Source organism: Oncorhynchus masou, chromosome 5 (genome assembly GCF_036934945.1).
Source record: "Oncorhynchus masou masou isolate Uvic2021 chromosome 5, UVic_Omas_1.1, whole genome shotgun sequence".
Classification (NCBI taxonomy): domain Eukaryota; kingdom Metazoa; phylum Chordata; class Actinopteri; order Salmoniformes; family Salmonidae; genus Oncorhynchus; species Oncorhynchus masou.
In genome coordinates this window covers 68,675,961-68,688,609 of record NC_088216.1, presented here as the reverse complement: position 1 = coordinate 68,688,609, position 12,649 = coordinate 68,675,961, and the positions used below count along the sequence as shown (strand labels likewise).

Here is a 12,649-nt window from a genome sequence, read left to right as displayed (position 1 = left end):
AAGATGTTGTTTTCTTGGAAGTAGGTCTTTAGCTGCCTACTAACTAAGGACTCCAGTACCTTTGACAGTACAGACAATTTTGATATGGGTCGATAGTTGTCAAGTAGCGAGGGATCTCCACCATTCAGGAGAGGCAGTACAAAAGCAGATTTCCATAACTTGGGGATTTCCTTAACACTATGAAGAAAATTGTGTAATGTTGGCTTCATGAAATGTGAAATGTAGAAAATGGTGTAGGCCTACTGTTGCCTACATGGAAAAGGGGCCTTTCTGACTTCAAGTGAACCAGTATCCCAAAGTATTAAGTGAAAACAAGCATAGAAAACAGTATTGGCATTAATAAAAAACAAAACAATGCAAGGCTACTATTATATTATAATTATTCTGGTGACAACCTGGTTGATTAACAATATTGGGTTGTTAGATATATATATATATATATATGTATATATGTATATGTATATATATATAATAAATAAATGTGGCAGTGTAGGACACCATTGACCATCATGCATTACTCTAATAACTTTATTAGAGCAAAAGGTTGTTTCTGAAGTTTTTCCCAAATAAATGTGTTTTCCTGTGAATGAAGTCGCACAAAAATGTCTGTATTTTTTAAGCCAAACAAAACTGCACAAAATCTGCTGAAATAATTTTTGTACACATTTGCACAAATTGAGTGTAAGATTGTGTTGGTTATTGCTAAAAAACAGAAAGATTTTGTGAGCATAAACAACATTCAAACTGAGGTACATTCTCATCCATAGGATAGCGGAGTTTCAGTGCAAAAAAACCTTGGTGTGTTTCCATTGTGTGTGTGTCTGCTCTGGGTAACATCACTGTGGTATATTTTGGCCTGTTATTTCACACTACTTTGCCCACGATCAATGTCCTGGAACAGCCTGTGCTTCCTCTAACAGAACCAGCCAATCACCTCACAATGATTTCAGTCTGTCTGTCTGAGCCCAGTGAAAGGACTTTGGTCCCGCTAAAAGGGATATAAGCCTGACCGTCTTCCTTTTGATTTTAGTTCAACATCTCTTATTTAGTGTCAGTAGTGAATCTGTCTGGATTTCAATGGCACATTGTGCAGGCCTCAGACAGCTATTGAAGACTTGGCTTTTTAGTCCCAAGGCTAAACAAAGTTGTCAATACATTCATGAAATAGACTACAAAAACTTTACTTACTGCATGCCTTTTGTCTTTTCTTGGTTATACCCACACCATGTTTTCTAAGGTTGACAGTGTGCCTCAATATATAATCTAAAAGTTAATGTCTCCTAAAGAATGTGATATATTTGGTATTTCTTCAAATTCTAATTTACAGAACAACATCCACAGCAATCTATCTCATTAAAATGGTGACGCTCTCTGGTGTTTTCCTAAATCCTGTGTGAGAACCAGAAATGAAGACAGAGAACAGGGTACCCTGAACATTGTGGGGCTAGTTAAAAACCCAAACCCAGTGGCTCTGGTTTCTCCCTCATACTGCTCACACTAACATTTCCATTCACTGGTCTCTGCTATTGGCAGCCAGCTGTGTGTGTGATTGAGACAAGGCACAGGACCCTGGGGGACCCCTTGGGCCCCTGGGCACAGCTCATACTGACAGGTCTGTGTGGTAATTTGGAGATAGAGGGAGTGGATGGTGAAATGATGTGGAGTTTGATAACTTTTCTCTCTCACAGGTCAGACTGCTCATGTTGTACTGTAAGTGGTCCTGTGCTGATCTACTGATCTGTTACCTTTTTTCAAAGTTTGGAGTGGTATAGGGGCGGCAGGGTAGCCTAGTGGTTAGAGTGTTGGACTAGTAACTGGAAGGTTGCAAGTTCAAACCCCCGAGCTGACAAGGTACAAATCTGTCATTCTGCCCCTGAACAGGCAGTTAACCCACTGTTCCTAGGCTGTCATTGAAGATAATAATTTGTTCTTAACTGACTTGCCTAGTTAAATAAAGGTAAAAAATATATATAGTTTTCACAACCATAAAGGAAAGCCTGACTTACTGTACCATGAAGACTCGATCATGTCCATTCAAATGTAGTTTGACTCTTTTCTCTTTACCACTCTCAGAAAAAAGGATGCTATCTAGAACCTTAAAAAGTCTTCTCTGGCTTTCTCAATTGTAGAACCCTTTTTGGTTGCAAGTAGAATGAACCCTTTTGGCTTGTACAGAGGGTTCTACCTGGAACAAAAAGGGTTCTCCTTTGTGGATTCCTTTTTGGTTCTCTTTGATGGGGAAAGCAGAGGAACCCATTAGAGTGTAGAACGTCCCATGTGTTCTCTCCATCTTCCTTCTGTACAGAACCAGCCCCTATTGTCAGAAAGCTAATCGTTAAGCCCTAGTAGGTCCAGCATTTGCATCATCTCTATCAACCAACAAATGGCAAAATGGCGCCGTGTTCCAGCAGAGTGACCTCTAAAATAACCAGAGCAGAAGCAGGTTGCCATTACGTCTGCATCTCCCACAGAGAGACAGAAGAGAGACAGACCAAATCCCACAGAGGTTTGTTACACTCAACACAGGAAGCTATATGCAAATGCTGTCATTTCAGCTGTCGTCTGTTCCGTCCCCTTCTGTGGAAATGAGCAGAGCAGCAGCAGGTAGGGATGGATTGGAGAAGGATTTTCAAAATATTGCTTTTTTTCCTGTTAGAAACTAAGCCCTCTGCATTCTAATTTACTAGCCACATTAAAATGCAATTTACTCAGACCTCAGTAAGTAAAAAGAGCCAAGGACAATTGCCTTAGCGAAATAATTTAGACGTTCTCTCTCCTTCTGTTTTTCGTTAAGTGCTGAACACTTCTACTCCATTTGCAGAGCAACTTCTTTGAAAAGCAATGAAACACCCTGACGGAACAGAAAACTCCAGACAACAACAACATATATCAAGATCAATTTAATGTGACATTGACAATGGGTATAGAACAAAAAGAGTAGAAGAAAGTAGTACCGTTCACATTACATGAACCATGTGGATGGATAGTTCATGTAAAGTATTACCAAACAAATATGGGACGTGGAAAACATGAGTGCTTGGTGATGATCATTTCTTGTGTGGAGTGTTTTCGATTGATTGTTTTATGATTTCCCTTATTCAACACATTTGATGGTGATGCATCTGCTGGCAGGTAACTTTGCTCTGATCAAGCCTCCCAGATGGGATATATCCTGCTGTTGTGACTGGCTTGAAAAGGTGCCTTCTGTTACTTCTAATAGACAACATGTGGCTCTTGAAACAGCAATGTAAATACTGAATCTGAATACTGAGGCAACAGCTAGGAAACTCCCAAAGTCCTGGGCTAATAGACTTATAACTATCTGGTCTGGTAGGGATTCTTGATAATATTGAAAGCTTCAAATAACTAGATAATTTTAACAAAAGGGGCAGGTAGGCAGAATGATGACATTTCTCATTTCACTTTCTTTTGTTCTCTCCCTTTTACTTGTAATTGTCAACAACATAATTGTATGGTGGGAGCAGAAATGGATTGATCTATTTAGCCAGTGGAGCAGGTAATGTGGCTCTATGCTGGGCTTGTGTTTTGGTGGGGTCTCTCCCCACTTCCCTTCACTGTGACTTCCTCATACAAAAGGCCTGCCTTGTCTGATGCTGATACAGAACAGGCAAGCAGGGCTCCCTCTCTGAAAGACAGAAAGAAAAAAGACAAAAAACAAGGGTATCAGACACTCACTTTGGCAGTGTCTTATTTTCATGCCAATTAAAAAATTGTAAGCTGATGTATTTATGTGTATGAGTTGGTGTGTATGTGTGTCTGATCACATTTCACTGAGAATGTTAAGAGAGAAATTAAACCCTGCAGGTGAGATGAAAATTTAAAAAGGATTTACTGGTGTGTAACAGAACAAATACAGATGAGGTTATCTGCCCTCAATGCAGAAAGAATGAAAGATGTTGATTAAACCAGAGAAATGCAGAGAGAGAATAAAACCCTTTTATGTTGTCTATGCTGTCCACTGATAGCTGCCCCCCACCCCATCAGAGGCAGATCAGGACATAAAGCACCCTGATGATAAGAACCCACACAACAAGAGCGGCACCCAAGAAAACACACATGTGCACGCATACAAACAAACACACACACACACACACACACACACACACACACACGTCCAAAATCAACACATCAGATTGGGGATGGCAGACTCGGACTATGCACTGTAATCTAATTCACATAGTGCCCAGTAGCAAAACAGGACATGAAACAAAATGAGTGAATGGTCGAGAGAGAGGGACTGGTCCTACTATTACACACTGATCCGACCACGACAGAAAGTGGTCAGCGCTGGACCTGTGTCTCTGTGTCTGTGTGTACATGTTTGTGTGTGTGTTTGCATGTGTGTGTGTTGACAGCTGGCAATATGTATTTTAATTTCTTAGATATTTTTTAATTTATTGACAAATATGATTTTGATTTACTTGTGTTGCAATTGTTGCATGTGTTATACTGTAATTTGCAGTCTTGAGTGGGAGGGAGAGTGCAGCGTATTTGTGTCAAGCCTGCCTACTCATGCACAGCATGTAAACACACACACTTGATTATTTTCCCTGAGTATGTGGGTTAATGAGAAATCAGTGAACATGAGTCAGTCAGTCCCACTCCCATAGTTGTGTTTGAAGTGAAGTGCACATGAAGAAAATCTGGAGAGAGACTAACCTTTACAGAAGTAAGAATGCAGCTCAGTTTCTGTTGAAGCATCCTCTGCATTTTGCTTCCAGAGCTAAAAAGGTGAGTATGGCGCAGTGTTCTGCAAAGAGAGGGTCAAGAGAAAATGTTGACGTGTATATTTAGGAGAAAAAAACTTTAGTAGAGACTTTGCCTTTCTTACCCTAATGTACCAAACAGGATCCACTCCTATTCACTGATATGAGTCTGGATCACTTCCCAGTACTGCGCATACTAACTGATTCCTATGAAGAGTATTTAGGAGAGCCATTCTCAAACTTCTCCTCTGGGACCCCCAGACATGTCACAATGTTGTTGTAGCCCTGAACTCGCTCACCTTATTGACATACTCACCTGATTCACCTTGATGATTAGTACACAAGTTGAATCAGGTGTGCTAGCTCTGGAATTGATCAAATATATGGAACAACTGGGGGTCCCCAATGAGAGGTTTGTGAACCACTGATTCAGGAAATATTCTTGGCAACAAGAAGGTTCCTCGAAGGTTACATAAAACTTATGAAACACTTATTTGTCCAAAGAATGCATTCAGAGATGCATTCTTAAAGTTGGCTTTGTACTGTATCAGAGCGCTTACCTTGACTGGCTGGCAAAATCGTACCATCCGGTCAACTTCTTTTCACTTTTAGGGTGGGGGCTTGGAATAGTAACGTAGTATAGACTGTGTACTGTATAAGCATGCGGGACAACCTTGAAAAGCTCTGTGTGGTCTAACCTGCCCTGGCTGTTCCTTTCACTACAATCACATTAGTCTCTGTTTCTATTCAAAGTCATGGTTACGAATCACTAAGAGAAGGAGGAGGCAGCACTCGGTCTGGGGAGTCAATCGAATGAATCCAAATCTGCCGATCAACCTGTCACGGAGTGTTAGATGGGCTTGCTTCAGGGACATTATTCCTTTTATTATTTTCATTTCTTATGGTGGATTTTTCATCTTGTTTTTTATAAACTGCCTGGCAGTGGATATATACAGTACTTGCTCTTAGCTAAATTTATATTTCTAAAGAGATTAACCCTCAGGCAAAACCAGGATGTTTCTCACTGCTTTGCTTACACTTTTCTGGCACAGGTCATTAGTGCTTACAGCTTAAAAACCAACCTCACGACAAAGAAACACAAGAAAATACAAAAGTATGTGGACACCCTTTGAAATTAGTAGATTTGGCTATTTCAGCCACCCCCGTTGCTGACAGGTGTATAAAATTGAGCACACAGCCATGCAATCTCCATATACAAACATTGGCAGTAGAATGACCTTGAAGAGCTCAGTGACTTTCAACGTAGCACCGTCATAGGATGCCAACTTTCCAACAAGTCAGTTTGTCAAATGTCTGCCTTGCTGGGGCTGCCCCAGTCAACTGTAAGTGCTGTTATTGTGAAGTGGAAATGTCTAGTAGTAAGAACGACTCAGCTGTGAAATGGTAGCCCACACAAGCTCACAGAACGGAACCGCCAAGTGCTGAAGTGTGTATCGTGTAAAACTCATCTGATCACCATGCGCAGTGCTAAGCGACGGCTGTAGTGGTGTAGAGCTCGCTCCCATTGGACTCTGGAGCAGTGGAAACACGTTCTCTGGAGTGATGAATCACGCTTCACCAACTGGCAGTCTGATGGAGGAATCTGGGTTTGGCACATGCCAGGAAAACACTACCTGACCCAATGTATATTGTCAGGTTTAAAGTTTGGTGGAGGAGGAAAAATGGGGCTGTTTTTTATGGTTCGGGCTAGGCCACTAAGTTAGGGAAATCTTAACGCTATAACATACAATGACATTCTAAATGATTCTGTGCTTCCAACTTTATGGCAACAGTTTGGGGAAGGCCCTTCCTGTTTCAGCATGACAATGCCCCCGTTCACAAAGCGAGGTCTATACAGAAATTGTTAGTTGAGGTAGTTATGGAAGAACTTGACTGGCCTGCACAGAGCCCTGACCTCAACCCCATCGAACACCTTTGGGATGAATTGGAATGCCGACATCAGTGCCCGACCTCACTAATGCGTTTGTGGCTGAATGGAAGCAGGTCCACGCACCAATGTTCCAACATCTAGTGGAAAGCTTCCTCAGAAGAGTGGAGGCTGTTATAGCAGCAAAGAGGGGACAAACTCCATAGTAATGCCTATGATTTTTCAATGAGATGTTCCACGAGCAGGTGTCCAGATACTTTTGGTAATGTAGTGTATGTCATGTGTCTAGTGCATGCTTTATTTCTGTTTGAGTTTGAAAATATATGTATTTTATATCAAATAACAGGAGACGATTACCCAAATTAGAGTAATGGGACAGCAGATGAGATCCTACCACAGTATATCAGTAGATGTACTAAGTGTCTTGTCCAACTATGGTCAATCAGGTTCTAGTTACCGCCTGATAGGATATTTTCGAAAGGTTGTAGTTAAGTGAGGCCTCCTCACCACGTCTCACTTAAATAACAGATTCACATAGCTTATCTATCAAAATCTATAGCCATTGTTAGAGTAACTCTGGGTGTGTGTGTGTGTGTGTGTGTGTGTGTGTGTGTGTGTGTGTGTGTGTGTGTGTGTGTGTGTTTGTGCATGTGAATGTGAATGTTTGAGTGAGTGACTCTAGGGCCAGTGCAGAGTCTCACCCTTGTGGTCTTGATCTTGTTCCCAGAGGAGCACATCCATCCAGAGTTATCAGGCAGAGTCTTACACTCCTCTCCCTCCAGACACGGCTCCATCTCACACCACCACTTCCCAATCACAATGGACGCTGTCGGTGGGAGAGAGACACATAGAGAGAGAGGGCTGAGTTCACCCTGTCATCACGCACAGATACACAGTCACACACAATTACGGTTGTTAAACTACTGGTAGTTTACCATAGTTAAAATCATCTTCAGTAATTTGGGTAATTAACAGAAAATCTATGGCAATCTACAGTATCGTAACTTTGGTAATTTACATTTGAATAACTTAATTTTTTTTATTCATATATAAGCATACATTTGTTCTATCCTTGTCCATTTTGTCCATGAGTTTCTAGTAGATAGACCATATCATTCAAGAGGAAATTACCTAATTAATGAAAAAAGCATCTATCAACAATGGCATTATTTTCTCTTCCAACTATCAATGTTATTCACAACTGCCACCATTTTGATGCCAAAACATTGACGGAAAAAACATAGTGACAGTCAAATAAATAGTGTGTAAAAATATACTGTATAGAAAGGATATTTCATGCTGAAACCCTCATACTAAACACCATGGTTTTACATACAGTACCAGTCAAAAGTTTTTTTATTTATTTTTACTATTTTCTACATTGTAGAATAATAGTGAAGACATTAACACTTTTGAAATAACATGACAGCTTTTCACACTCTTGGCATTCTCTCAACCAGCTTCATGACGTAGTCACCTGGAATGCTTTTCCAATAGTCTTGAAGGAGTTCCCACATATGCTGAGCACTTGTAGGCTGCTTTCCCTTCACTCTACGGTCCGACTCGTCTCAAACACTCAATTTGGTTGAGGTCGGTGGATTGTGGAGGCCAGGTCATCTGAAGTAACACTCCATCACTCTCCTTCTTGGTGAAATAGCCCTTACACAGCCTGGAGGTGTGTTTTGGGTCACGCCATCCCAAACCAGATGGGATGGCGTATCACTGCAGAATGCTGTGGTAGCCATGCTTGTTAAGTGTGCCTTGAATTCTAATTTCATCATTGACGGTGTCACCATCAAAGCATATTGACACCTCCTCCTCCATGCTTCAATGGTGGGAACCACACATGCGGACATCATCCGTTCATCTACTCTGCGTCTCACAAAGACACGGCGGTTGTAACCAAAAATCTCAAATTTTGACTCATCTGACCAAAGGATAGATTTCCACCGGTCTAATGTTCATTGCTCGTGTTTCTTGGCAAGTCTCTTCTTCTTATTGGTGTCCTTTAGTAGTGGTTTCTTTGCAGCAATTCAACCATGAATGCCTGATTTTTGCAGTCTCCTCTGAACAGTTGATGTTGAGATGTGGCTGCTAATTGAACTCTGTGAAGCATTTATTTGGGCTGCAATCTGAGGTGCAGTTAATTGCCGATTTCTGAGGCTGGTAACTCTAATGAACTTATCCTCTGCAGTAGAGATAACTCTGTGTCTTCCTTTCCTGTGGCGGTCCTCATGAGAGCCAGTTTCATCATAGCACTTGATGTTTTTTTCGACAGCACTTGGAGAACCTTTCAATGTTCTTGAAATGTTCCGCACTGACTGACCTTCATGTCTTAAAGTAATGATGGACTGTCATTTCTCTTTGCTTATTTGAGCTGTTCTTGCCATAATATGGACTTGTTCTTTTACCAAATATCTTCTGTATACCACCCCTACCATGTTACAGCACAACTGATTGGCTAAAACGCATTAAGAAGGTAAGAAATTCCACAATTAACTTTTAACAAGGCACACCTGTTAATTGAAATGCTTTCCAGGTGACTACATCATGAAGCTGGTTGAGAGAATGCCAAGAGTGTGCAAAGCTGTCATCAAGGCAAGGAGTGGATACTTTGAAGAATCTCTAAAATATATTTGGATTTATTTACCACTTTTTTGGTTACTACATGAGTCCATATGTGTTATTTCATAGTTGTGATGTCTTCACTATTATTCTCCAATGTAGAAAATTGTAAAATTAAGAATAACCCGGGAATGAGTAGATTTGTTCAAACTTTTGACTGGTACTGTATATAAAATCCTTGAAAGATACCAAAATTCTGGTAGTTTACTGGTAAACTTTGAAGGTATCCAATAATATACCTTCTCTTTGCAACCCTACACACAATATGGCACACAGGCGCGGGCGCAGACACAAACACAATGAGGGAAAATACAGCCCTTCAATATGGTGAAAAGGTCCTCAAGCGAACAGTCTGGTGATAAGACCCGTACATATTTCTAAATGATTGTTTTTTCGTTCTTCCTCGCTCAGAGCATTTTGTACCGTTTCTGAAATGAAACTCACTGTTGACAATAATGTCTGCCCAAACAGTGATTAATCATTATTTTGTTTTAATATAGCAACATTGCATGAAGAGGCAGTAATCTTATTTTTAATCAAAAGTAATTGCCTCTCATTAACATCTACAAAATACGTCCTCTAGCTATTAGAAAAAACAAAACACCAAGATGTGTGCGTGTTTATGTGTGTGCGTTTGCCTGTACCTATTGTTGGTCTATTCAAACCTATACGTTCAAACCTATAAAGTAAAGTATATACTTTGTGTCGTCCATGAATCTTGATGCTTCTGTTCCCAGTCACAGATTTGTTTTATATAGAACCTCTATTCCCATTGAAAACAATGAGCCAGAGTATGTGTGGTATTTGTCCTGCATGATCTTATTTTCTCCCATAAAATTACTTGTACTATATGTACTTCAAGCTGCCAAGAAGGCATCATTATTCTCTCTTTAACTGGATAGGGTTGGAAGGTTAAATGGATAGGATTGGAAGGTTAAATGTCAAGATGTCAAGATAGACATTCGTTTTTCAAATTCACATCCTGTTTCACCTTTTTTGGCAAACAATGCTGCAGTCGGCGTAACCAAGGTTACAGGGAAGCAAGTCTCTGTAAGCACGTCTTCACTTCTTATTATAAAAAAACACAGGATACAGTGAAGTTCCTGTGCATCATTGTACACACTGTAGCAAAATACATATGGAGAGAGAACAGGCTGAACTGTAGCCTACTCGCTCATACACTGAGATGAACAGACTCATACATTGACTGCATTGGCTTAATAGAGACTGCTCAGTGAAGTATTAGCAATCCCCAGGCTTACCATCCTCCGCTTTCTCTGAAGACAGTCAACCATCCTCTGAAGCTACCAGAGATAGCAGAGCATTCACTTCCTCCGCATATGAATCAAACACACGTTGACCTCTACGCTCCCCCATGGCTGTTCACAACATAGAGTAATTAATTACCACACTCTCATCCATCATGATCTCTCTCTTTCTCTCTCTCTCTCTCTTGGCTTCACTGAATATGCATCCCATCTTAATGACACAGCAATCCCATGTGTGATGGGAGGAAACATTATCTCACCTTGCAATCTATCACAGTCTTTCTGAGATGCTGTGATCTTTGTGTTTGTTTCCATGTTATTCTGTGATCTCTGATGTTGTTAAGTCTAGATTCCTGGATATTACAAAATGTGTACTGCATGGGTTGGTACTGGAGCCTGTTCTCTTTACTATTTATATATATATTAAACTGTTAATATTCATCTGTTGACCAGGCTGTTAGAGCTGCAATCTGACATTGTTACCTTACAGAAAGCCATGGTTGATTTAAAAAGTGTACAACTTCTTCAGGAGTTGGTTCCTGTACAGGAACCAAATGAGCGGAAATTCAAGAGCGCCAACTAATTGTACTCGTTAAAACTGAAACTTTCATTAAAATTCACATGCAGGGTACTCAATTCAAGCCACACTCTGAGGTTTGTAAGACCGGATGTGCGATTGACTATCCTAACCAAGGATAAAGGGCATTGGTAATCACAACACTGGCGACATCGTGTGGAATCTGTAGGAATTGCATGCACTGTTCCATCATTTATGACAAGCCTTAGACAATACATAGACTGGCGGATTGATTTTTTCTCAGTCAAAAAAGTGACCAGGTTTTCTGGCGATTTTGACCACGGAACTCGTTCTGTTATAGTCACACTCACCATTGAACCAGTTCTAGAAACTTCAGAGTGTTTTCTATGCACACATACTAATCATATGCATATACTATATTCCTGGCATGAGTAGCAGGATGTTGAAATGTTGCGCGATTTTTAACAGAATGTTGAAAAAAGTAGCTCGATCTCAAACAGGTTTGCGGGCTAGACTAAATACAGTTGAAGTAGAATGTTTACATACACCTTAGCCAAATACATTTAAACTCAGTTTCACAATTCCTGACATTTAATCCTAGTAACGATTCCCTGTCTTAGGTCAGTTAGGATCACCACTTTATTTTAAGAATGTGAAATGTCAGAATAATAGTAGAGAGAATGATATATTTCAGCTTTTATTTCTTTCATCACATTCCCAGTGGGTCAGAAGTTTACATACACTCAATTAGTATTTGTTAGCATTGCCTTTAAATTGTTTAACTTGGGTCAAACGTTTCGGATAGCCTTCCACAAGCTTCCCACAATAAGTTGGGTGAATTTTGGCCCATTCCTCCTGACAGAGCTGGTGTAAGTGAGTTAGGTTTGTTGGCCTACTTGCTTGCACACACTTTGTCAGTTCTGCCCACAAATTTTCTATAGGATTGAAGTCAGGGCTGTGTGATGGTAACTCCAATACCTTGACTTTATTGTCCTTAAGCCATTTTGCCACAACTTTGGAAGTATGCTTGCGATCATTGTCCATTTGGAAGACCCATTTGCGACCAAGCTTTAACTTCCTGACTGATGACTTGAGATGTTGCTTCAGTGTATCCACATAATTGTCCTGCCTCATGATGCCATTGTAATGGTTTTCCTCCTCTTCTGACACAAAAAACAACTACCCACCAACACCAGCTGGGAACAGGCTACCTAAGTATGGTTCTCAATCGGAGACAACGATTGACAGCTGCCTCTGATTGGGAACCATACCAGGCCAAACACATAGAACTATAACACACAGAACAAACATAGAATGCCCACCCCAACTCACGCCCTGACCAAACTAAAATAGAGATATAAAAAAGGAACTAAGGTCAGGACGTGACAGCCATCTATTTTGTGAAGTGCACCAGTCCCTCCTGCAGCAAACCACCCCCACAACATGACGCTGCCACCCCCATGCTTCACGGTTGGGATGGTGTTCTTTGGCTTGCAAGCCTCCTCCTTTTTCCTCCAAACATAACGATGGTCATTATGGCCAAACAGTTCCATTTTTGTTTCATCAGACAAGAGGACATTTCTCCAAAAAGTACGATTTTTGT

At 40.6% G+C, this 12,649-nt stretch overlaps 1 protein-coding gene across 2 annotated transcripts in view; it reads right to left on the bottom strand.

Annotated features, from left to right (window-relative positions):
* LOC135527766 (chemokine-like protein TAFA-1) overlaps positions 1 to 12,649 on the bottom strand; it is a 264,346-nt gene that overhangs the window by 3,890 nt on the left and 247,807 nt on the right. The window contains exons 4-6 of one of the 2 annotated variants that reach the window (XR_010453474.1): positions 7,317 to 7,441; positions 4,681 to 4,771; positions 2,917 to 3,646 (exon numbers count right to left, since the gene is read on the bottom strand). Coding sequence is in view for 1 of the 2 variants with exons in the window: in XM_064956322.1 (XP_064812394.1) it covers positions 7,317 to 7,441 (125 nt within the window). In the remaining variant the exon portion in view is untranslated. Of the gene's footprint in view, positions 1 to 2,916; positions 3,647 to 4,680; positions 4,772 to 7,316; positions 7,442 to 12,649 lie in introns of those variants that run through there. The other variant, XM_064956322.1, reaches the window with a different exon arrangement.